The sequence below is a fragment of the Protopterus annectens genome, chromosome 9.part0 (genome assembly GCF_019279795.1).
Source record: "Protopterus annectens isolate FY-2018-M chromosome 9.part0, PAN1.0, whole genome shotgun sequence".
Classification (NCBI taxonomy): Eukaryota; Metazoa; Chordata; order Ceratodontiformes; family Protopteridae; genus Protopterus; species Protopterus annectens.
In genome coordinates this window covers 1,789,605,664-1,789,631,853 of record NC_056743.1, presented here as the reverse complement: position 1 = coordinate 1,789,631,853, position 26,190 = coordinate 1,789,605,664, and the positions used below count along the sequence as shown (strand labels likewise).

The 26,190-nt window shown below is 40.3% G+C and overlaps 2 protein-coding genes across 3 annotated transcripts in view; both read right to left on the bottom strand.

Moving 5' to 3' along the window:
* LOC122812266 (tetratricopeptide repeat protein 39A-like) overlaps positions 1 to 26,190 on the bottom strand; it is an 825,358-nt gene that overhangs the window by 591,027 nt on the left and 208,141 nt on the right. The window lies entirely within an intron of this gene.
* LOC122812267 (1-acyl-sn-glycerol-3-phosphate acyltransferase epsilon-like) lies at positions 3,005 to 4,179 on the bottom strand. Its single transcript, XM_044084664.1, has one exon. It carries the CDS (start codon positions 4,115 to 4,117, stop codon positions 3,020 to 3,022), a length of 1,098 nt encoding a protein of 365 aa, XP_043940599.1. The 5' UTR covers positions 4,118 to 4,179; the 3' UTR covers positions 3,005 to 3,019.

Genomic DNA, 26,190 nt, shown 5'->3' with positions numbered 1-26,190 from the left:
AGAGTTTGCACAGAAAGCATATACCATACAAAGTTTGTTGATGAAGGCAGTATTTTGGACATGAAATACTGACCACCAGATGCTAAAAGATTAAAGTTCTACCAGCCCTTCAAGGATGAACTTGCTGTGGTAATAGGAGTTATAGTTAAAGGCAGATAACATGCTCACTCCTGATGTAATGACTGAAGCCATTCTGAAGCAACTCCACAGAGGTCAACAAGGCATCTATAAAGGACAAAGTCATAACAAAGTAAATATTTACTGGACAAGTATTAAGGTTGGCATTGAAAAGGTGTTTAAGTTTTGCAGTGTATCAGCAGAATATGAAGATGCCAATGCAAAAGAACATTGGATCTGCATAAGACTCCATCGAAAGACATGGCAGTACATTACTTCTGATCTTTCTAAGATAGATGATCACCAATATCTGCTAATTGTACAAGAACATAAAGATCAAGTGACTGATTATGCAGTTCTACATGTCTTTATTTGGAAAGCCTAATGAAATCATGACTGACAGTGGACTGCAATTTGCAGGTCAAGCATTTAAGAAGTTCACTTTTAAATGGAAAATCAGATGTGATGGGTTCACTCTGTACACACAAAGTAATGGATTTACTGAAACATATATTTTGCACATCTAGTCAAATATCTAGAAAACCCTGAAATGTGGAGCTAACATACAGATGGCCCTGATTAATGTTAGAGAAACCCCCTGTTAATAGCAGTGGCGGCTGGTGACTTCAAATCAAAGGGAGGCTGCAGGAGACAGGTGAACGGGTGGGGTCAATGGGAATGGGTGTGGCCAACCAGAAAGGGGAGGGGCTTTGCTCAAAACCACAAAAACTGTAACTTTAATTAAATATGCTGCCCTGGGTGCCAAACCATCATTATGACAGTCCAATCAAAACAAAATGAAGTGTAGAAGAAAAAAAAATATTTCAATGCATTAGCTACATGACAGCTTACTTAATACCTAAATGGAAACAAAAAGGTTGTGAGGCATGAAAAAATAAATTACTTTTTAAATACATTACTGGAATGCCAGTCAAAATCAAGTATAAGAAAAACAAGCAGCACTCAACTCAAACCACTTCTCCTTGCACTTCAGTTCTAATTACAATTTATATTCGGCTTTATTAAAGTACCAAGTAACATGCTGAAATTAGCAATCTCTGTGATACCCCCACTTGTAAAAATGTTTCTTATCCAAAAAAGACCTGCTGCCTGACAACTATCTACTTGTTTCATGGGGAAAACATGATCAAAGTAAAAAATGAAAAGTAAACAAAGAAACAAGCTCAAGATACACTGCTTAAAGGATTACTGTACAGGTAATGGACATCACATGATAGATTGGCATTCCGTTTGGTTTACAGGTAAAGCCTGCAAAGATGACTACAATGAGCTTCTTAAAATAATGTAATCCTCTCCTTTATTACAAATACTGTCATATGCATTTCAATACCTAAGGATTATACATTATCTAGTTATATAAGTATTCTCTGCATGGCAACAACAGAAAGGCTTTCAATGTTGGCAATTCTTTAACAGTATGCTTATTAAAGCTTACTTGCATCTTAAGATCTCAGACAAGCTTATCTGATGGTCATTAAAGCATTGCTACTTAAACACAGAGCAACAGGCACTTTCTGAGTAATAATAAGCATAAATCAACAGTATCAAAATATGACAGAATCCGGAACATTCTGCAAAATCAAGGACAGAATAAAAGTACCACTTGTGTCTACCTTGGATGGGGGGATACTCTGCACATTTACACTGCATAACTGCTCCTTGCCTTGCTTGGACACATCCAGAGTCACTACATGGGGGAGTGGGGTGCAACAAGTATGTCACAGTTTGAAATGTCTCTGGCTGACTGTGATGGCCCTGACACATTTGTCATACCTCTCAACCTCAGAACAAGAAATATGGACAGAGCCATACACAGAACAAACCCAAGCTTCTGGCTCTGAAGATAGCAGCATTTGGAGGCAAAAATATAAAGTGCATGCCATATCCCAATCCGTGTATTTATTCCACTATGGCACAGATAAGCATACTGTGGACACCTATGACTGATGCTTCAGATCCGTTATCAAGTACAATTTGTAATCATCTTCAGGAAAGTATTCATGTTGCAATGGCTTATGCAGCAAAGATGAACATTAGCACATTTTCTTGTTGAGTCTGGGGCATTATCAGCACCAAGAAATGCTCTATGTTACATCAGTTAAAGTGTGACATAATATGTAATAAAAGTTAAATAGGCTAAACATCATATAATAAACATAACTACTGCAATGTTTAAACAAAAATAAGTACCAAATGAAGAACCAAATAAGCAAAAACAATAAAAAATTACTTGACACACAATGCAATTTGTTATTTAATACATTTAGGGGCAGGCAAATGTAACAAATGCTTCCACAGATCTTTGGCAAGCATCGCACGTTGATGTTGATTATAGCCAATACAGTGCACATCCAACATAACACAACAATTTACCCTTCAAAGTTAAAATAAGCATAAAAAAACTGTGATTCTACACAGCTGCTCAACATCAATCACAGCTATCTTAAGCCACATGTTATTACTGATATTAATCATTATTTAAGGCTTTGTTTTTCATTTCTTGCCATTCGCCCAGACGTTCACACTAGTTATCCTTTTGGCAAGGGTTAGAATAACCTTTCTAAACCATTCGACTATGAAATACCACCTTTAAGCTACAAACCTTGTGTTACCTTAAAACTGCAATGCAGCTGGCACTTCTGGGGAGCAATAACATTGCTCAGTGGCTACCAATGTCCACTGCAAAGAAACACCCTTTTAGAATTTTGTTTCTTTTTCTTTCTCTGCTATGCTGTATCCTTGGTAAAAATGTAAAAGGTGGTAGCTCTTGTCCAAACAGTTCAGACAGCTTCATCAAGTTCTAGTTGGTGTTATGTGTAGCTGTTCGAAGACGGACTAGCGTATCTGACTGATTACGAATGGGATCAGAAAACATGTTTTCTTATGGTTTAATATTGACCCACAAACACCCTATTAAAGTCCCAAAAATACATGTATTTACAATTACATAAAGTTTTCTTCCTGTTTCTGTAAGTAACATTGACAGAGTCAAACCACCTAAAATAAGCACAGATGGTAAAGTCTTCCTGAAACTCAGTTTGGATACATGGCCTTCCCCGGGAAATCTGTTTCTTTTGTTCTTATCTTCTGCAATGTATAACTCAGTTAACAACTTATCTTTGATTTCAAAGTGTTCATGCAGCCACCGTCTCAAAAACATCAGCTCTTTTGGAATATCCTTTAAATCAACATGCCCAAAGTAAATATGCACTTTTGGGCACTCGTTACATAAAAATTCTGGCATGGATGGTGCTAATTTTCTCTGTCCTCTGTTGTCTACTGTTCCTTCATATGCTACTGTTACATCATATATAGCATCTATATGATCCTTCATTGAGTCAATGGCAACATGAGTTGCCTTTACACGAGGTGTTAATACATGCTGTAAAACTGCAAGACCTTCTTTCTTTGCAAATGCTTGACTTGCTTCAATGACTTGGGGTCGTTTAGGATTGTAACGGGTTCCTTCTGGAAAAATCACAAGGTACATTGGAGCCCCATTTTTGCTCTGGGTGATAAGTTTGTTTCTCATGGCTTCTTCATTAAACTTGGCACTTCGTTTTACATAAATTCCTCCATGCTGGAAAAAATACCATCCATAGAGAGGAAGCCATTTCAGGCCATCTTTCAAAACGTAACGCCCATGTCCAAGAGCATTCTGCCTGATTGCAAGCATGTCTGCAATAATCCAATCAACTGTGCATTGATGGTTTGACAAATATATCACGCTTTCTTTCTTTCTTGGCAATTCTCCATAAATGATCACTTCCACTCCTGTAAAGTTCTCAAAGAAAAATAGGACCATGCTCTGGTAGATTATGTATAAATGATCGTCCAAGCGATGATAAAAACGAGCTGGAAGAAGAGTCGAAATAACCCGCCAGATAAACCAGGACAGTAGATAAACAGGTGCTGCACCTAACATCACAGCCACTGGCAGCCAGTACCTCAGATAAGCGTGGACCATAACAGACAACATTGTCTTAAACGGGTTATATAACCAGGCTACACACAAATTACAGTTCCAAAAGTAAACGGAAAAAAAAACTTGAAAATATATAGTAGCAGCTAGCGACCTTAAGTTGATCTAAACGGAGATGCCCCCGCCAGAAATATGCAAATGAAGATAAACCAGAGTTGTCAGTAACATATGGCACAGCCTGTCTCAGTTGCCGAGGTGAACTGCAAAACCAGCAAATGTTCCTTTTAGTAACTCCACTGCTAAGGTGCATACATTTCCACTATGTACAAAACAGTGTCATTACACTGCCACTAGTGTTACAGTAAGAATGATCTTAATCTTTTATTTTTTTTCCTTCCAAAGTTACTCATACTTCCCCTATGAATTTATGATTACTGTACACACTTGTTAAAGATAAAGAGAAAGCAGGATGTCAACATTTTTATGTTTTCTTTTGATGGCAATTAAAATGTATATAGTACTGCTGCATATTAATGCATAAAGCAGAGAAATCATGTTTTGTGTGAATGTGAAATAATTCCTAGATAAACAATGACAATTGACACATACCACCAAGAAGAAAACTCTCTGCACTCTGTTCTTCTAACTTCTTCTACTACTTCTTCAGTTCTTCTTCAGCACAGCTATTAGCTGACAACATATAGGCCGCCAAAAAAAAAATAGAAATCCAATGGCAAATCGCCACAAGTGATAAATCCTTCACTGTTCACTTCACTGTCTGTGATTGACTCACGAATCAGTCCATAAACTAAACTGTTTGATTCTCGCTCTTTTCCCAACACATAAAGCCAGGGAAGAGAGCGACAACCAATCAGCAGCCATTTAGCCCAAGCACGTCAAATACGTGCCTGCGGACATCGCAGTCCAAACCCCTTCCAATTCTATGCGGTTTGGAACCGCATAGACTGCTGGGCATCACACTGATGCCTTAATTTGCTCACCGGGCTGCAGCAGAAACAAACAAAAAAAATCTTTATTTAAAACTGCCGCAACCCGAGGTGGTCAAAGTGCGCATGCGCATACTTGCTGACGCCGAAGCAGGAACTTGAAATACGAGTCGGACTCGGAGTAGAACTACTACAACAAAAAAAAAATAATAAACACAAAAAAGTACTTTTTTCTTTTTTTTGCTGAGGGGGCTGCAGTCCGGCAGTCCGATGCCACGAGCCACCCCTGGTTAATAGTATATTGCCCTCACCTGCAGAGTTGCTGCGTGGTAGGCCTATCCCTAGGCTTCTGCCAAGATGCTTTACTCCAAGCACTGAGGGACATAAACTTCACCAAGAATCATAATCTTCAAACAGGAAAATGTGCCATGACTGCAAGAGTCAAACAAAGCTTCTATCACTCTACTCTGGACTGCAGACCATAACAAGAAAGTGTGATATCCAGGGAATGTTTTACAAAAAAATAAAGAACCAAAAAGTCTTGCCATCTCAAGTCCAAATCAATTTCTAGAGCAACACAACACAACACTCCAAAGAGGGTTCACTTTAATGAGCACATCCTTCAGAGGTAATTAAGGAATCTAGAAATTATCCTGCTAAAGTACCTGCTATAGTGAGATGCACAGCAAAACCCGTCTGTACACAATCTACTAAAAATCTCAGGGATGACAAAAGGTGCTTACAAACAAGGCAGAAATAACTATAGTAAACCTAAACTTTCACATCGCTAACACTTTTTTCAGGTGGTCAAAAACACACAAAAAAATCATTACTGATGAGAAAGTTTGGGTCTTCTATAGTTGCTATATTTTGTACATTGCACATTTTTGCTTTTAGTTTAACCCCATCGTGTTTTGCTGACAGACCTGAATATTTTTTGCTTTCAGCTGCAACTTAGATTTATCCATCTAAGCTACATTTCTCTTTGAGGGTTATAAATAAGCCAGTTTATAACAAGGATTATGTATAGTTCAAAATAGGTACATGACCCTTTGTTTATTATGCGTATGTGTACATGCATTTGTTTGTGTGGGGGGGTGTATGTGTTTCTATGTATACCTATAAATAAATATATACACACCCACACATATATATATATATATATATATATATATATATATATATATATATATATATATATATAGGTCTACTTCTACATTTCAAAGTTTCAAAACTTTTTATTTCTTATGGTCGAGACCATAAGATCCAGGTTTTGAAACTTCGAAATGTAAACAAAAAAATAAACACAAAAGAATATTTTTTTACATTTTTGCAGGGGGGCAAGCCCACACCCCCTGCTAATTAAATATACCAACTCTGACATCTCACTACAGTGAGGAAAACGGTAAATATCTCATCACTCCACGCTGTATGGCAACCTCCATTTAAACGGTTTGAAGTTTCAAAACTTTGTTCTTATGGTCTAGACAATAAGAAATTCAAGTACACTAAAACAAACTGGTGTAGATTCTCCAATACCAAGATGAAACAAACCAAACAAGTCCAACAAATCCAATGGCCCAAAAGTATACAAGAAAAAGTTTATATTACACAAGAAATTTAATTAAGCGCTTTTCGTCACTGTTGATAAAGTAACTTCATCAGATCAAGTAAAAAAACTTCAAGATAAGTTTAAATAACAAATTTAAACAACATCACGTTTGAATTCCTATCAACACGTTTTTAAAAGGAAACTAAAAAATGTATGCAATTTAGTATACACTTAACTTTTCAATAAAATATAAGTATATAGCAAGACGTCTACAAAATGCTAAAAACTAAAAAGCATCATCTGTTTAAGCTTTTTAACTTAAGCAAACAGGTGATGTTACATGCTTCGTTGAGACCTGGACTAGAAAAGGCATTCAATCTTAGTTGCCATGCTAATTCACATTCCTCTAATAATGGGCCACCCCTAACATCTACCTGGACTTGGTCTATTGCCTTAAACATGAACTTGTGACCCCCACTCGAGTGTGAATGCTTGGCAAGAGAATTGTCACTTTTGTTGATATCAATTGCATGAGTGTGTTCATATACTCTGTCACGGAGCCTACGCTCCGTTTTTATAGAAAGCTGTGCAGGATGAACACTTGGCAATATACACAACAAACTTAGTGTTACAGTTAAGGTTGTGTTTTAATTCAAACTTCCTCTCATTAACTGTAAATGTCTTACCTAACTCAATAAATTTACACAACCTGCACATACCACATGTAAACATCCCTGCATGTCTATTCACATTCGTTAATTCGTGCCTTTCAAATAAATGTTTGAGGTTGAAACCTCTTCTAAACACGAATTTGGGGACACCTCCTAATTTTTCATCTAGGAGTTTGTCATTGCTAATAAATTCCCAGTTTTTGTATAATAAAAATCTAACCTTATCACTGTCCTTACAGTATGTAGTGATGAAACTAGTTCTGTAGTTAGGCATCATGGTAGAATTAGTCAAATTCACATCTTGGCTAAAACACCCGGGGTTGGAGCTAGTGATTATTAGTTCTGCTTCAATGGTCACCCCTGGATCACTCAATACAGGCTTGATTAACCCATTGTGCCTTTTATATTGCAGTTCTTCAACTAATGGGTCAATCAAGTTACTTGGATATCCCAATTGTTGAAACGTATTACTCAGTAACTCATATTCTCCAATAGAGACCATTTTTGCTGCTCTAATAAGTTGACCCTTAACAACAGAATGTTCTTGTGTAAAGGGATGGCTACTTGTAAAGTGGAGAAATGAGTTACAGTAAGTGTCCTTTCTGAAAATTTTGGACACATATCTATTGTTTGCCACATCCTTAGTTAACCTAATATCAAGGTAGTCAATAGAATTACAATTAAAATTAAACGTGAAATCGAGAAATTCAGTCGTGTGGTTTAAATAATCAACAAATATTTAGTGCCTGTATTCCATCACCTTTGAAGAGGATAAAAATGTTGTCCAAAAAACGAGCATAATATACAAGTTTGAACATCTGGTGGGGGTTGTTAAGAATGAAATTTCTTTCCCAATGTGCCATTACTAAATTGGCCAAACTGGCCCTGCATAGTGAACCCATGGTCACTCCCCTCTTCTGGAGATAGAACTCCTTATTAAAAGTAAAAAAGTTATTGGTAAGAATTAAATCAAGTAAAACTTCTATCAGGTATATCTCATTGGCTAGTGCTCCCTTAATTTTAAGCATCAAGCTCACCCATTCGACCCCTTCCAAATGAGGGATCAATGTATAAAGATCTTTAACATCAATGGTTAAAGATTATTATCACTATGAAACTCAAGGTCATTAATCTTTTGCAGGAACGTCCAGGAGTTTTTAGAGACCTGGGGTTCGGACACCAAGTACCTCTGCAAAATTGTGTCGACTACCTTCGCACAGGGATATGTAATAGAACCCTTCCATCTATCAAGGGTCTCATGGGGGGATTTACCAAGTCCTTGTGCACCTTGGGGATGCCAAACATAACTGGAATTTTTGGCCACGGGGGTTAACATATAATTATACATGTTGATGTCAATTTTTGCCTCAATAAATAAGTCGTTGAGATAACTTCTAATATGACCATAAGCAACATTGATTTCATTAAGTGACGCTTTAGAGTAATCATCACTGTTCAGGAGTATTCCCATTTTAGTGTGATAATCCACAAGATCAAAGATAGCCAAACCACCCCCTTTATCAGGTTTAACTACTCTCACTAGCAAAGATCTTAGTGTATTCAAAGCTAATACCTCCTCTCGTGTGACACTGTCGATCCTAGTCTTTCTGATGTTATAGTGTCCTTGGGTATGAACAATATGCCTTAAATCAAGCTCACAAACATTTTCAAAAATACTAAGGACATGGTGTAAAGGTGGATTAAATGTACTAGGGACCCTAAATGCCTGATCACTATCCACTATGTTACCAAATAAAACAGTAAGATTGAGTTTCCTAATAAAGTAGTTTAAGTCCATAATTGATTGTACAATGTTCAGATGTCTACTAGGGACAAATGTATTGCCCTTAGCAAGAAGGTCAACAAGTGCTGGATCTATATAGACAGAGGAATAATTAAAAATGTTAAAGTCCCCAGTAGAGTTTTTCACAATTTTAACATTCAAGCCACTATCCTGTGTTATCTTTTTTTTTTGCGCTGCTTGTTTTTTTTTTATTCTGATGGGATTGTCTCTTCAGAACAGCTCCAGGGTGTCTGACATTGTGAAAATTTGGATTATTATCACAAGTACTGACACTTTGTTGGTTAACATCAGGACGGTTGTTGATATAATTCCAGATCCGTTCACTCCATCTCACAACGTCCCTGTCAGGACTAGTTTCACCCCCATCCTCAGTGGTGGCATTATTAAGATTATTGAACTCCTGTTGCAGAGGATTGTTAGTGTCAACAACCCCCCCCCTGAGCTGATGATGGTTTAGGGTAAGCTGTGCCATTGCTATAGGCTAACTGGTCCCGCTTCATTTTTTTGATTTTATTATAGTTTAATCTATCCAGCAATTGATCTATGCTGAAAAGGACCTTTCATAATCGTATTTATATTTGGAAAAGTCCAAATGTGAAATAATGTCAGTATTCAAGTCTAACACCTCTTTAGTCAGTTCTTCTATTTGGATAGAATAGTGTTTAATCATCAGTTGCATAAGGTCAAACACCTGTTGGTCAAACAAGGATACTAGCTCCAGATGGAAAGAGGAGTCGGCCTTGAGACCAGTAGGGTATTGATGGTAGTGACTTTTGATCAAGTAGTTTTAATTTATCAGTTAATGAGCGAGAACTAACCTGTTGGTTCTCAATGTTGTCAACCAACTGCTCCTGGCCTTGTCCAAAGCATGCCAAAAACCTTGAAGTATCTTTAATCCAGTTGCCAAACTGTGGAACCTCTGTCCGCTCTGCACCACTCTGCGTTCTCTCCTGCTCGTTAACTAAGTTAACAGAATTGGCAGTCGACGCCCGTGGTGACCGTTGAGCTTGAGGGAATTGATGCATTAGTAGTAAATGAAGAAGAGCTGCAAATTAGAAACTCCCGACACAACCACCCGCTGTAATGAGGTAGTACCTGAGTTTGCCTGCTGGAGAAAACCCCATTGAGTGTAGCGTTCTTCCGCTGTGTCTAAACGGGAAACAATAGAGTCCACACGCTTAAATAAAGCATTTAGTAGCAATGTAACATTCAGTAAGTCCGTCTGTGTTCCGTGTGAAACAAACAGACGAGGGCTACTTGGACTGCCAGAAGTACCAGACGCCATAGACAAGTACACTAAAACAAACTGGTATAGATTCTCCAAACCAAGATGAAACAAACCAAACAAGTCCAACAAATCCAATGGCCCAAAAGTATACATGAAAAAGTTTATATTGCACAAGAAATTTAATGAAGCCTTTTCGTCACTGTTGATACAGTAACTTCATCAGATCAAGTAAAACACTTAAAGATAAGTTTAAATAACAAATTTAAACAACATCACATGTTTGAAACTTCCTATCAACCAGGACTGTATTAACACGTTTTTAAAAGGAAACAACTAACAAATGTATGCAATTTAGTATACACTTAACATTTAATAAAATATAAGTATACAGTAAATATAAGAAATATAAGCAAAGATAAGAAATTCAAAGTTTTGAAACTTCAAAATTTAGAAGTAGACCCATATATCAATAGTTTTATATATATACACACATACACACACACACACGCAGACACACATACATAAACACACATGTACATACACACACATGCATACATTGTGTATGCATGTTGTATAAAAAATATATACCCTGAAGTATATAATATTTTGATTGATTGAATCCAAAATGACTGGATCCAAAGGGATGAAAGTCCATTTGATTAAAACAGCATTTAGTCAAATTTCAAATAACTAAAATATCATACAGTTAAAAATACTCAACAGAAAGCTTTTTAAAAAGTTTTTTTTTTTTTATGAGAGTAAGGCTCCTGCACCTTCAGGTGAGGGATTTTGTTCACAGCACTCCCTCATTTAAAAATACTAACTCTATGTTCATACAACCATGGAGAAAAGAGACACTACACAGATGAAATCACTGCTAATACACAAAAAACACAGCATTGCTGAGTGTATATATATATATATATATATATATATATATATATATATATACATATATATATATATATATATATATATATATATATATATATATATATATATATATACACATACGTAAAACAATCACTAGGCATAACCATAGCTAGCTCCTCTCCTGTCAGTTCCCCATAGCTAGCTCCTCTCCTGTCAGTTCCCCATAGCTATAGCTCCTCTCCTGTCAGTTCCCCATGTTTAAACTCATTCAACCAAAGGTCTTTGTTTTCTGACAGTTGATGATAAAAAAAAAAAAAAGCCAAGAATAATTCCACTTCACAAGAGGTTGGTAAATGGCCATAGGTCTCAACCTCTTAAGAGGCCAATGTGGAACAACGACTCTTACAATGAGTGACAAAAGGTCAAAATGTGGAACACCCTATTTTTGCACTGCATGGAACATGCCACTGACATGGGGCGTGGTAGAACATCTGTAAAATTCAATAAAACCACCATTTTTATAAGGAACCGAACAAAAATGAGCCATAAATCTAGCCATTCTGCAAAAATCTGTACACTTGAGAGCTAAATCTTTTTTTTTAATTCAAAAGATGCTAATTGCTGAAACAGCATGATACTCAACACCATTTAACTGACGACTTTTTATTTATTTATTTTATTTTTTGCACCTAGGGCAGGCATTTCCCAAACATAGCTGTCACTGCGTAAGGAAACGCATATCCTTCAGAAAATGTATGATAACACCGATCCTGTTATTCTAGCAAACTTTCTAAGTTTATAAGAGCAATATTTAAAATGTTTCTATTTTGTGCTTTTTGTCCCCCTATTCTGTTGGGCTTTATCCAGATTTCTTGCACTAAGAGGTTGAGAGGTATGACCAACCACTCTGTTATGCCCAAACCTGTGCAGCTCTGCCCACAAGGTAGTAAAAGTACAGTAGGTTTAGGTTTTTAGACTTAAGGTTAGAAGTAACCAGAGCCTGACTCATCCTACAACATGAAGAACAGGTGGCAGTCCCTATTTACAGTGGTTGTCAGTCCCTCATTCATCTTTATTAGTTTTCTTGCTCTCCCCTTACACAATGCTTTACATTTAACTTGGGGGCAAGTTCCTGGCAGTTTTTTTTTTCTTGTTAAACAAAATGTTGCATCATCACTAGAACCATATTTTATTAAACTAAAGGTACATTTGGTTGGACACTGCAGTGTGATGTTAAGGAGAAAGCTTTACAAGCATGCCACTACAACTTGAAACCATCTATGTTCCTACCGGAACACCTCCAACTTTGTTTATATCCCACAACAATACAGTATTCCGAACAACTGCTGCATCTCTATGCCCCAAAAACACATGTTCAACAACTGCACCAGTTTCATTAAAATTTCGCAATGTTCCCAGTCTTTAACCCTGCTGGGAAAGAAAGAAGCACCAAGCTGAAATAAACCCTCCTTCCTGTTACAATATTACGTAGGTACGTACATGACACACTATTGGGACTTCACTCAGAATGATGTACTGAGAATTTTATTTTAGTAGGAAAGCAAGCCCTCCCCTTGCCCAAAAGTTCCCTTAGTAAACAAAGTAAGCCGCCTTGGCTGGAGGAGGGATGGGATTTGAATGCATCATTCAAGGATACGCAGAGGTTTCGCCTACAAGAGTAACCCTTGCATTGGTTTGTATATCGCGATGCCGATTGGCACTAATTGTAGTATACAAACCAATCAAAACCTGTGTTGCAGAGCCAAAGCTGTTCAATGCAGAACAGTGGCTTCATTCGTCGTTAAATGTGGAGCACTCCGCATAATCTGGAGCATTTGGCTCCTGGGTACATGGCAGAGATGGAGTACAGCTTTGATGACTATTGTTGTAAAACCTGCATGCGAAGAAAACACTTTTGAAATGAGGCCACTGCAGGGAAAATTCCACTTTCCCCAAGGGGAAACAACCTTGGAACAATTGTTATCAAGTAAGCAAGAGGGAAAAGCCCTGCATAAGGCAATGAAGTCTTTGCCTGCCATGTGAATGAAGAATCTGAATTCTACTCCAGTTGTTTTAATTCAAACTGAACTTGAACTCCTGACATCCACGATCATGATGTGGAACCAGGTGGGGAACCGCATACTACATGCCTTACCTCTGTGGTTGGAAAAATAATGGGCTTTCTGAATCAGTCATGAATTCACTGTCTGAAAATCAGTGAAGTCTGGCATCTTAAAAACTATCGATTCCCAGCTGAAAGGTCGTGTCAGTGCAGTTCACTAACACAGATACTAAGGTACTAAATCAGGACAGGACAGTAGAAGTGCCTTACTTAGATTTTAGCAAAACTTGAATAAAGTGTCACACAAGGCAGTAACATAGATGTTCAACAAAGTGGAAGACAATATAGCAGCCTGGTAATAAAAAGCACATAGCACTGAATACGGTGATAAATGGTGCTTTAATGGGAAAATGAGGATTTTACTTGTGGAATCCATGGCATCTTGCCAGACATAAGAGACTCAATATTGTGAAGAAATATGGACATGTGAAATGGAAAGAGACTTAATATGGTGCAACATTTATGCAAAGGAGAAAGCAAAACTAATCACTGCACAAAAGAGCAGCACCAAAGACATTTGAAGAGAAATACAGACAAAGGCATCTGGATATGGAAACCTTTACAATACAAAAAATAAGAAAAAAGTAGAATGGAGGATCAGTAAAGGAGAAGTTAAATAAATAGAAATTGAGGTTATGGATTTCCTGCAAAGTGAAGGATTTAGTGTAGAAAATCTAATTTTGATAACATCACAGCAGGACTGAGTAATGGATCCCCAAATTAAGGAGAAACCAGTGGAGCAAGAAACATCTGATCAGTTGCCATATGAAGATACTTTGGAGCCTTCCACTAGTACAAACGTTCAGTTGGAGTTGCACTGCAAGAGGAAGGAACAGGAAATTGTGGCAACTCTGACACAGTCAGTGTTGTGGAGTGATAGGCCAGTGAGTTCCCATATGAAAGATCAACGGATGAAACAGGATGAAACTGAAAAGAATGTGGCACAGGAAGATGCTCTGGAACTTTCCGTACAATGTCTGCAGGAAATGGAGAACAAAGAATGCACCGTCATTTTAGAAGAAAATGATCCAAGAGAAGAGTTGCTTGGTTTAATAGAAGTGGACAGACATATTAAGATCAATGAAAGAAACAAACTACAGAAGGTCAATAAAAGCTAGAAAGTTAGAAGTCTGATAAAACAAATGAAAACAGTAATTAAGATTATTCAGAGAGATTCATGTGATATAACAAAAGTAAATAGGCTATACCACTGTGCAGCTAAATTAATATCTTACAACAAAAACACAGGCCAGTAAGGGAAAGGAAGGGGAAAAATCATAATCTAAACTAATCACCCTTAACATCTACATCCCACCCCCACCCCCCAGTAAGGAAACCTCCATAAAAAACTTCTCCAAAGCCAACGTCATGCTACTCAAGTCAGAAGTGATAAACTTCATGACACCCATGCAGACGGGAACTGAAAGTTCGACTGCTGAATCCTACACTAAGGCACTGTATGAGCACATCCACTCATGCATGAATCATGCCATCCCAAAGAACCAAGATGCTCTCCTCCAAAAAAAGGAAGCCAATCTGGTGGTCCCCTGCCATAAACAAACTTTACAAAAAAGGAAGAAACTGTTGCAGAAAAGAGGAAAATCCCAGGATGCAAAAAACTCCCTTACCAGCCTCAGTAAGAAAAGTACAGTTTTGTACCTACCATAAATGTAGATGTTCGAAGATCCACATTGCTGCAGTCCTAACACTTGGGTAGTCCGCTGTCCCAGTCGGCAGTGTAAGTCAGGATGACGCCGACGCCGCGTCAATTTATCTGACGACATCAGGACGCCAGGGTACAAATGCGCATGACCGACGCCATCCTCTCAGTCTTTTCTTGCCCCAGATGTCAGAAGACCCTAAAAGATAAGGCCAAAAACACCAAAACACTCCTGTGCCTAAAATATGCATGTACAAATGTACAAACAAAAAAAAAATGAACCTCACACCACACCCCTAAACACACAGGGGAAGGCATCTACATTTGGGTATAGGTAAAAAACTGTAACTTCTTCATCTCACATCACATTGCTGCAGTCTAAACACTAGGGTAGAATCCCAAAGCAGGTAAAGGGAGGATGGCTAAACTATAATGAAGCAGGAGCTGCCAAAATGCCCTGCAACACAGCAGTGGCAAAACCAGCCAAATGAATAGTTTGGTTTAAAGCCACACTAGAAACCACCCTTCTTGCAAGTAATGGCCAACAAAAAGCAGTCTTCCATGACAAGTATTTCAACTCAGCAGTAAACACAAAATTGAGGTCCCAAGCAGGAGAAACAATGGTGGGTCACAATCATAGTGAGCTGAAATTGCTGCAGCATGAATCTTAATGGAAGAGAAAGACAAACCTTTGTCCAATAGCTCAGTAAGATATTGCAGAGCCACAGATTCCTCAATAATGGGTACCAGTGCCGAGAGGCCAATGGAGCTATCAAAAAAATCATCTGGCGGCTTGTCTTGTCTTGTCTGAGTACCTTTTTTGGGAGGAGGGCAGAGGTGGAAAGGCATACACATGAAGATTTTCCCAACTGAGCGAAAGAGCATCCACTTTCTTTGGCAGCTGGTGGTTTAGTGGAGAAGTAACAGAGATCTATGTCTGCAGTTCCCCATGACACTGACATCTGCTAAGGAGTTCTGTGCTCCTGGCAGAAACCGAATGTGTTCCCCCTTGCTTGTTGATATACCACATGACAGTTGTGTTGTCTGTTTTGAAAGCCATCAACAATGCAAACTGACTGCTAAACATCTCCTCATGTTGATATGTGATATGCTGTAGTCTGGCAGGCCACTTGTCTTGTATCCACTTTCCATTCAGATGTCACAGAAAGTCCTTGTTTTAGGTGACATTCCTGAGCCCACTGCTGTATTCAGTCTCACACCCAGAAAGCACATGTCTTGAGAGGGTACTAGACTGACAGAATACCCCAGGCATCTTAGCACTGCTATCACATATTCCAGATGCTAAAGAAGCTCGCCTTTTCTTGAGCCAGAATCAGACAGTCGTCCAAGTAAGGATAGATTTGTATTCCTTTTAGCCTGAAAAGCCAGAACTTTTTCCTGCAACTGAGTCTGATAGGCACATGAAGGTAGCCTCCTTGAGATCTAAAGTTACCATCCAGTGATCTTTGCCCAGCAGAGGTAAAGCTGTTGTAACGCCAACATCTTGAACTTGGGAATGTCCAAATAAGTGTTGAGGGTTGACAAATCCAAAATTGGTCTCCCAGGCCCTTTCTGGGCACAGGAACCGCTGAATGGCCCCTTTGTGAGCCTCTTTTCTTTGTATAGAGGAATGTCTGGCATGCCTTTTAAAGGAGGCAAGGTATGGAAATAAAACTGAATGATATCCAATACCCATCTGTCTAGGCTCTGGCAGCTGAAAAGGCAAGTCATTGGGTCTGTGCAAAAATCTTTAACAGTCTGCATAGACTTAGCCTTGTCCTCCATTTCTTTAAAACTGCGTCCACAGGCGAAGAGGCCTGTACAGCATCAAAGCCACATTGCAAGGAATGCTTACCCACCTGTTCAACATGAACTAAATCCTGCAACTCTTTACACTCAATACCTAGAGCATCTACCTTAGACTTCAATTGTGAAAGGAGATAATTTTGGTATTTCAACATGTGAAACTGGCAATTCAAAGCCCTCATGGCTAAAGTGGAAGAAGTATACACCTTTTCCCCATCTATCCAAAGCCCTTGCCTCTTTATCAGAAGGAACAGGATTTTTAACAACAGAAGCCTTAACACCTTTAGGGCCCTGAGAAACAGTTTCTGGTCTGCCCTAGGCTCTTATGAGCTTCAGGCACCCAAAACATCCTAGAACAGGAGGTATAGCTAAAGGCCATTTAAAATGCTCCCTCATGGAATGAAGGGTCTCTGAAAAAACACTGCTCAAAACTCTCAAGCTCAGGTTCCACCCTAGGCCTCTTATCAGCTAATCATAGTAATCAAATCTTCTGCCATTTTAAGCATATGTTTCTTAGGCAGAGACCCTGAAGAACTAGGGGAGACCCCTGGCCTGCCCCTAGAAGGAGCCTTAGGAAGGGAGGGAGAACAGCTACCTGAGAAGCCCTTCAGCCTGGCCTACCTCCTGAGAGGACACATCTTGTAACAGTAATGTATGGTAATCTTATGAGGTATCTGTTTCCCACAAGAAATACAGTTATTCACTTTTAACTTTGATTCGAAACAAAACGACACTTAGAAAATTTCAGAACGCCAACCTGTACGCGCAATACTGCTCTGCATCGACCATGCGGCAAAAGGATATGACGTCAGCCTTATACTTTGGTATTCGGGCCGACTGGGACAGCGGACTACCCAAGTGTTAGGACTGCAGCAATGTGAGATGAAGAACATCTGAGATCCCTCATAAAATCCTCCAAAGCTAGTTACGAAAATAAAATTGCCAAAGATTCCAAAGACAACCACAAGGCATTCTATAACTATGTCAAGAATTTAAATGGCAATGCTCAGATCTGCTCTGAGTTAAAACAGAATGGCATTAAATATACTGATCCCAAGGATATTGCCAATATCCTAGCAGATTGATTCAGTGCCAACTTCACCCCCCTCTCACCCCCTAAATGGCCCATCTCAATACCGGAAGATTGCCAAATTCCGATAACGGTCACACAGGTAAAAAAACGCACTCTCCAAAGCTAAGGATACAGCATCCATGGGACCAGATGACATCCCGGGCTGTGTACTACATGAACTACAATATGAACTGGCACCTCACCTAAGTGTCATGTTTAATCATAGCCTCACTTCAGGTTTCATGCCCACTTAGTGGCGCAGAGCTACAGTTATCCCACTCCACAAGGGGAGAATCCACCCTGGATCCCGGAAACTACCATCCCATCAGTCTGACGAGCCTTATCTGCAAGGCCATGGAGCATATTATCATGGAACTTATAAACAAAGACATTGGCAACCTTCAAACACTGGACCCCATCCAGTATGGGTTTGTGACGGGCTGATCTTGTCTCCTGAACCTGATTGACTTCTTTGAATCAGTCTCCAGAGCCATGGACAAGGGTAAGGTGGTCCACACAGCCTATCTAGACCTCGCCAAGGCCTTTGACACCATCCCATACTCTGGAATCATAAATAAACTTACTAAGCTGGGCATTAATCCCTACGTCACCCAATGGGTTGCCAATTGGCTTACTGACAGAACCCACACTGTAAAAGTAGCCGACTCCAAATCCAGCTCCAGATAAGTGAAAAGTGGCGTACCTCAGGGTTCAGTCCTGGGACTGCTCTTGTTTGGCATCTATTTCTCTGACGTACAGGCCAACACTAAGGGACTCTGGCTAACAAAGTTCGCAGATGACTGCAAACTGGAAGCCATTATTGAATCCCCAAATGATGTGAATACTCTACAAAAGGGTCTTACAGAAACAGATGCTTGGTGCCAGAGCCATGGGCTCAAGCTCAATGCCAAGAAATGTATAGTTATCCCCTTTGGGAAAAAACATATACCTTTGAATTACCACACAGGTGGCAATACACTAAACACCGAAAGTATGATAAGAGACTTAGGGACACAGGTGGACAGTGGTCTCACCTTCGATAACCACATCGCCACAACAGTCAGAAAATCCTTCTATGTGGCACACCTCATCACTAAGGGCTTTTCATCCAGAAAAAAGGAGGTCATTGTCCCACTGTACTCATCCCTCATTAGACCCATTATAGAATACAATGCCCCATTTGGTATGTACCTCTCAAGACATCTTCAACAACTGGAAAGGCTGCAGAAATATCTTCAACAACTGGAAAGGCCGCAGAAATACCTCACTAAAAGAATCACAGGCCTAAAGCAGATGCCCTATGCTGACTGCCTTAAAAAACTCCAGCTATACTCTGTCGCATATCAACTACTCAGAGGCGATCTCTGCTTAACATACAAGACCATGTCAAACCCAGAGCTGTTGGACATGCTACACTTAAAGAAATCCCAATCCCTCAGAGCCACATGCTCCAGGTATCTAAACCTTGCCATCACAATAAACAAAACATGCTGGAGGGATACGTTCCTGACCCAGAGACTCCCCAGACTCTGGAATAGACTGCTCATACATGTCAAGCAGAGTGCCTCTTTGGCCCTCTTCAAAAGGAACCTTGACGATTGGATGGGAGAAAGGAAATTCACCCCGGAATCACGTCAGTCGACCTGCTAGACAGGGGTCCAGGGAAGTAAATAATGTGGGAAGAAATAGCCAGGGAATTGTTATGGCTAGGCTTGTATAGGCCCTAGGGCTGATAGCCTAGTACCAACCTATGAACCTATATGCCATCATGGAAATATCAAACAGAAAAAAACTTAAAGTGATTAAGACAAGAGCTGTCACGGTTAGAAAATTATAGAAGAGGGAATAGATCAACAAAAATGCTCAGAAAGATAATAGGACAAAAGCAATGCACAGTATCAGAACAGATCAGGATCCATTGTATACTATTGCAAATAATTAACTAAAAATATCAGCACAGGCAGACAAATTTAAAAGAAAAGTACAAAATAAGTAATTTATCAATGACCCAAAAATGTTTTATGGAGAACTGGGGAAACAAGATGAAAGGAACTGAAATACCACCAAAAACGGAGAGATAAATACATTTTGGTGAGATATCTATGAAGACCCTGTAGAACATAACAAAAATGCTACATAGACAGAAGAAGTAAAAGAAGGAATAAAAAGTTCAACGGTACAGGATATGAAATGGGATGAAGTAACGGCCACAGAGATTAAAACAAAGTTAAGAATGTTAAGAAAACCCCCTAACTGGAAAACCTCTCAACAGCTTCATGGCAATCAGACTCCAGGGTAAGGATAAGGCAGTATTCATAATCTCAGCCTGTTCCCCACAGCAGGGTTGTGACAGTAAGGAAATGAGTGCATTTAGGCAGCACTTGCAAGAGTAGATAAAGCAGGACAACATGAATTGGTGTTGATAATAGGAGATCTGAATGCATATATCAGGACAGACAGAACAGGATATGAGGAGTGCCTGGGTCCATGTGGATGAAGTAACAGGACTGCAGAAAGAAAGGCCATTGTAGACTTCTGTCTACCAAAATGGCTTGATGGTTGCCAACACATGGTTCAACAAAACAGGCAGTCAGAACATCACATACAAAACTGGCCAGCATGCAATTCAGGTAGACTTCCTCCTAGTAAGGAAAATGCAATGGGGCGTAATCAGCGACAGCAAAGTCATCTCCAGTGAAACCAGTCATCCCACAGCATAAACCACTGGTTGCCACAATCAGCTGCAAGCAGTGGTCAGAGAAGTCTCTGAAGACAACAGAGACTAGCCTGAAGACCTGGAAGTTAAGTGGAGAAAAAGCACAAGAGCTCAAGGAAATAATCTGGAAGAAGAGGAAATAGAGTTGAAGAAGAACGGGAATGAGGACCACAGAACAGATATGTAGCCAAGCCAAGTTTGGAAATAAGGTACACAAGTAAAGCTAGTGGTTGAATGCAGACATCCAGGAAATCATAAAAAGAAAAAAAGGAGTGTAGGAAAAAGAGAGAGCTAGAAAAGGCAGACCATGCTAAGAAGAAATACTGCTGGCTAACAAAGAGGCTAAGAGTTGCATCAGCAAAGAATAAGATATCAGAGACATTCTACCACCTCCTGGAAAGTGACTCAGTAGATAGTACAAAGAAACTGTCTCAGTCTGCAAAGACAGACACTTAAAAGAAGGTAGTTATCAGACACTCATAAGGGATGCCAGCAACAACCTGCTTACCAGGTCCACAGGACATCAAAGACATATGGAAAGTGTACTTTAAGCAGGTTCTAAATGAAAAAAAAAACAGAGAAGCTTTACTGACCTAGGCTCAGCTTCTGATGAAAGAAGAGGAGGAGTCCATCCTAGAAGTAAGAACAGCACTAAGGAATTTATTTATTTACTTATCCTTCTCAAACAGAAAAAGTCCAACTGGCAAAACCCATTTTCATTGGTGGTCTGGGGAGAAAAGCTCCACATTTAAGTTACACACAGTGTACATTTATACTTGCAGGGTAAAACATCTATACATCTACACATGAGCTTCTTTACATGATTTTTAAATGTGTTTAAACATTACTTACACGAACATAACATTTTATTGAAAATTACGTCAGGGAAAGCAACTGTCTCAGATGAGGTCATAGCAGATATAATCAAGATGTTGGGTGAGCTAGGGGAGAAATGGCTCCTGAGGGTACTCGAGGAAGTATAGAGAGAAAGACACATCCCAGATGACTGCAGAATAAACATACTAGTGACGGTGTACAACAATGAGGACATTCATAATTGTGGGAAGTAAATAAGTACCAAACCCGTCACACTGAATGAAAATATGCAGAATAGCAGAAAGCAAGACAGGAGATGAGCAGTTCAGATTCAGATCAGGCTGCAGCATGACTAACCTGATGTTTGCAGTGAAACAGTTGAAAAAAAGGCAAAGATGAGGAAAGAGTCGAAATGGTCATTGCTTGACTTAGAGAACGGATATGTCAAGGTCCCAAGAAAGCAAATTTGGGTAGTCCTGCAATGGTTCAAAGATCCAGAAACATTGGTAGAATTAGTGCAGGCTATGTACAAGGACTGAATAACACAAGAACAGTGTTTGGACTTGCAGAGGGGTTCCCAGTGGAACTGGTTGTGCATCCGGGTTCATCTCTCAGCCCACTGCTGTGCATACTGGTGATGTACTAGATTAGCAAACAGGTCAGCGAGGACAGATCAACAAAGTTGCTGTATGCAGATGATTAGACATTGCAGACAGACTCTGAACAAGAACTTCTGCAAAGGAAAGAGGAATGGAATAGAAAAGTGAAGGGGCACAGGATAAAACAGAGTACAGAAAAGTAATGACAGCAAATGGAGGAAATCAAAAGAAGCTGAGAATTTAGGCAGTAGATGGGAAAACAGTGGAACAATTTAACAGCTTCAAGTACCTGGGAGCATACCTCTCAGCCTCTTAGTGCAAAAAATCTGGACAATGCCTGAAAAAATTGGGGGACAAAGGCATATTTTAAATATTGCTCTTATAAACTTATGAAGTTGCTAGACTAACAGGGTTTATTTTAACATAATTTTCTGAAGGATATGAAGTCTGAAACTCAAATATGCATCATTATTTAGTGATTTCAGTCCTAAGACCATCCCAGTGATTTGCCAGAAAACCAAAAATTTTATGAGGAACAAACTAAAAATATGAGCCAAAAATTTGGACAGTTGAAGATATGCCTGGGAGGGGTGGTCGAGGAGAAGGGAAGTCTGAATGAGGATGTCAAAGCTAGAATTAGAGGGTCTTCAGCTAACTAGCACAGAGTGGCAGAGGTGGTGTTTGACATATATAAGGTGAGACCAGTACCTATGTATGGTACATAAACCTAGGCAGTGAAGGCAGAGCAGTTGAGGAATATAGAGGTGATGGAGATGAAGTGCCTGAGAAGGGTGGTAGGATGCAGACTGTGAGACAGACAAAGAAATAATGGCAAAAGAGCAGAAGCCCAAGTAGCTCCAATTGCAGAGAAAGACAAATAAAACAGATTACAGTGGTTTGCGTACATGTGCAGGAAAGACTACTTGGAAAAGACAGAAAGAAGGCAAAAGGAAATGAGAGCATCCAAAGAGATGAATGGATTGTGTGAGAGAAACCCTGCTACAGTCAGACATGCCTTTCAAAGAAGGTAGGAGAGTAAAATTAAATTGAGACGAGATTGCAACAGTTAATGTAGCACCCCAAACCCAAGTAGAAAATTAGGGAGAAAAAAAGGGGGATGATGATGATGATGATGATGAACAATGGCCACAGTTTACCACAATCACCTTTTTCAATTTATTCAGTTTGACTGAAAATCTCCAAAGGAAATTATAGTGGTGAGTAAACATGAGCACTTGAGCAGGTGAAATACGTGTTGTTGATATGGGAAGTGAACTACCTGAAGTGATGAGATGTGCAACCAGGAGCAACAAGGAAAAATACATTTGTGTACACTTACCATAAATGTAGATGTTCGAGTGTATTCACTGTTGCAGTCATCACATTTGGGTTATCCTGCCAGGGGTAGCCCTCAGTCAGCCCGAATACCAGAGACTTAGTATTTCTGCTTCGCTTGCTGTCACTTCAGGACTGGTGTCAGGTCGTCAGTGGTATAAAAATCAGGCAGCCAACATCATTACATCAGTTTTTCTTGCCCTAACTGTCAGCAGCCCCCCAATAGGGAGCTAGTTTATGGTGGAAGAACACCACCAGTAGAAAGTAAATACCAAAAAATCCCTGTAATGAGAGAGGAAGAGAGAGAGAGACAAGGGGGAAGGAGGAAGGATACCAGGACTGCAACAGTGAACACACTCGAACATCTACATTTATGGTAAGTGTATACAACTGTACTATGTTCTTCGTGTTTCAGTGTTGCAGTCATCACATTTGGGTTGATTCCCAAAACTGAAGAAAAGGGTGGAGGCAGTCAAGAAGACTGTGGGCTGGCTAGGATGCCCTGCAAGACTGTGGTGGCAAAGCCTGCCCTGGATTTGGAGAAGATAGGCAGGTGGTATTGCTTGGTGAAGGTATGAACAGATGTCCATGTTGCAGCCTCCAGGATGTCTCTGGTGGAGTCACCTCTGAGAAAGGCTACAGAGGTGGAGGTTGCTCTGGTGGAATGTGTCCTGACCCCCTTTGGGGGTGGTTTCCCGTGCTGTCTGTAGCAGAAATGGATGCAGTGTGCTATCTATTTGGAGATTGTTTGTTTGGACATGGCCTTGCCCTCTGCTCCTGCTGCGAAGCTGACTAGCAATTGATCAGTTTTTCTGAAAGATTTAGTCCTGTCCAGATAGAATCTGAGCTGTCTGTGCACATCTAGAGAGTGCAGAATCCTTTCCCCCTTGTTTTGTGGGTTAGGGAAAAGGTGAGCAAATGCATGGATTGGTTGAGAACCACACTGGACACCACTTTAGGCAAGAAAGTTGGGTTAGTCCTGAGGGAGACCCTGTCACAGCATGGAAAATGATGAAGGGCTCTACAGCCATGAGTGCTTGTAGCTCCGAAACTCTTCTAGCTGAAGTGATGGCCAGAAGCAAGGCTGTTTTCCAAGAGAGAAATTTTAACTCTGCTGAAGCTACAGGTTCAAAGTGGGGTAGGGTGAGCTTTTCCAAAACAAAGTTAAGGTCCCAAGCTGGGATGGGAGCTCTTCTGGGTGGCCTTAAGTTGTTAACCTCTCTTAGGAATGGTTTGATGAGAGGGTGTGAGAATAGAGGAGGCTCTGTGCTGTAATGAGCAGAGATGGCAGAGGCATGAATTTTAATAGAAGAGAAGGATAGACCCCTGTGTAGTAGGTCTGCCAGGTGATCCAGGATGAGAGGTAGGGAGGGCTGTGCCGTTCTGGCTCCCTTAACCTGGATCCAGGTGCAAAACCTTTTCAGCATAGGATTTCCTAGTGCTGGGGCATCTGGCCTCATGTATAACATCTAGGACTTGTTTGCTTAGGCTGGCAGCTTGAGGGGTGGTCATGGAATAAGCCAGGCTGTCAGGTTGAGGGTCTGCAATTGGGGATGCATGAATTCTCCATTCCCCTAGGTCAGGAGTGTAGGGATTTGAGGTAGGTGCCATGGTGGCAGGGGTGACAGGCTGCGCAGCAGTGGGTACCAGTGCTGGCGTGGCCAGTCTGGGGCAATCAGAATTGCCCTCGGTTTTTCCTCCCTTATTTTAACCAGTACCCTTGATATGAGTGGTAGAGGGGGAAATGCATAGATCGAGAGGTTTACCCACTGGAAGGATAGAGCATCCACTTTCCAGGCCTTGCTGTGAGGTTTCCTGGTGCAGAATTTGCCTCCCACTCCAATCATCAGCTCAGAAAACAGGTCGACCTTCGGGCTGCCCATTTCTGGGTTACAAGGGTGAAGGTTGTGTGGTCTAGCTGCCAGTTGTGTGGGTCTAGCAGGTTTCTGCTTAAGTTGTTTGCCAGAGAGTTTAGAGAGCCTGGCAGGAATTGTGCTAGCAGGTGTAGTTGCATGGCTGAGGGTGTGCACCAAAGGGTCATGGTGAGCCTACAGAGAGGATAAGAGTGAGTCCCTCCCTGTTTGTTGATATACCACATAACTGTGGTGTTGTCTGTTTTGATCAGTAGAGGCCCCAGGGAGATTAGGAGTCTGAAGGCTGTCAGGATGTGCTGAACAGCTAACATCTCTTTTTGGTTGATGTGCAGATGCATTTGTTTTGGGCTCCAGTGGCCCTGAATGCACCTGCCGTCCAGGTGTGCACCCCAGGCATAGTCTGATGCATCTATGGTGAGGGTCTGGGTGGCAGGGGGTTGTGAGAAGGGAAGTCCCTTTTTGTGGTTGCAAGCTTCTGCCCACCAAAGAAAATCTTTCCTTAGACAAGGTATCATTGGTATGAGAGCTTCCAGGTCTTGACAGTGTTGACACCAAAGGCTTTTTAGGTACAACTGCAGTTTCCTCATATGCAGTCTGGCATATGGAATGAGTAGGATGCATGAAGCCATGGAACCCTAGAGCTTGCAGGATTTTCCTTGCGGATAACTGGGTTCTGGTGACTAGTTGAGAGAAGTAGCCTGTCAGGTAGGCTTGTTTTTCTGGAGTAAGGAATGCCATCTGGGATGCTGTGTCCAGGCTTGCTCCCAGGAATACAATTTTTTGTGTGGGGACTAGTTTTGATTTCTTTTCATTGATAGTATACCCCAGGGAGGTCAGTAGGTCCTTTACAAAAGTCAGGTGCTGAAACAGCTTTTCCTGTCTGTCTGAATCAGGCAATCGTCTAAGTATAGGTAAATTTGAATATTTCTTTGCCTGCAAAAAGCAATGGTGGGAGCCAGGCATTTTGTGAAAACTCAGAGCAGTGGATAAGCCAAAGGGAAGCACAGTGGACTGAAAGTGCATAGATCCTGCCCTGAAATCTAGGTATTTCCTGC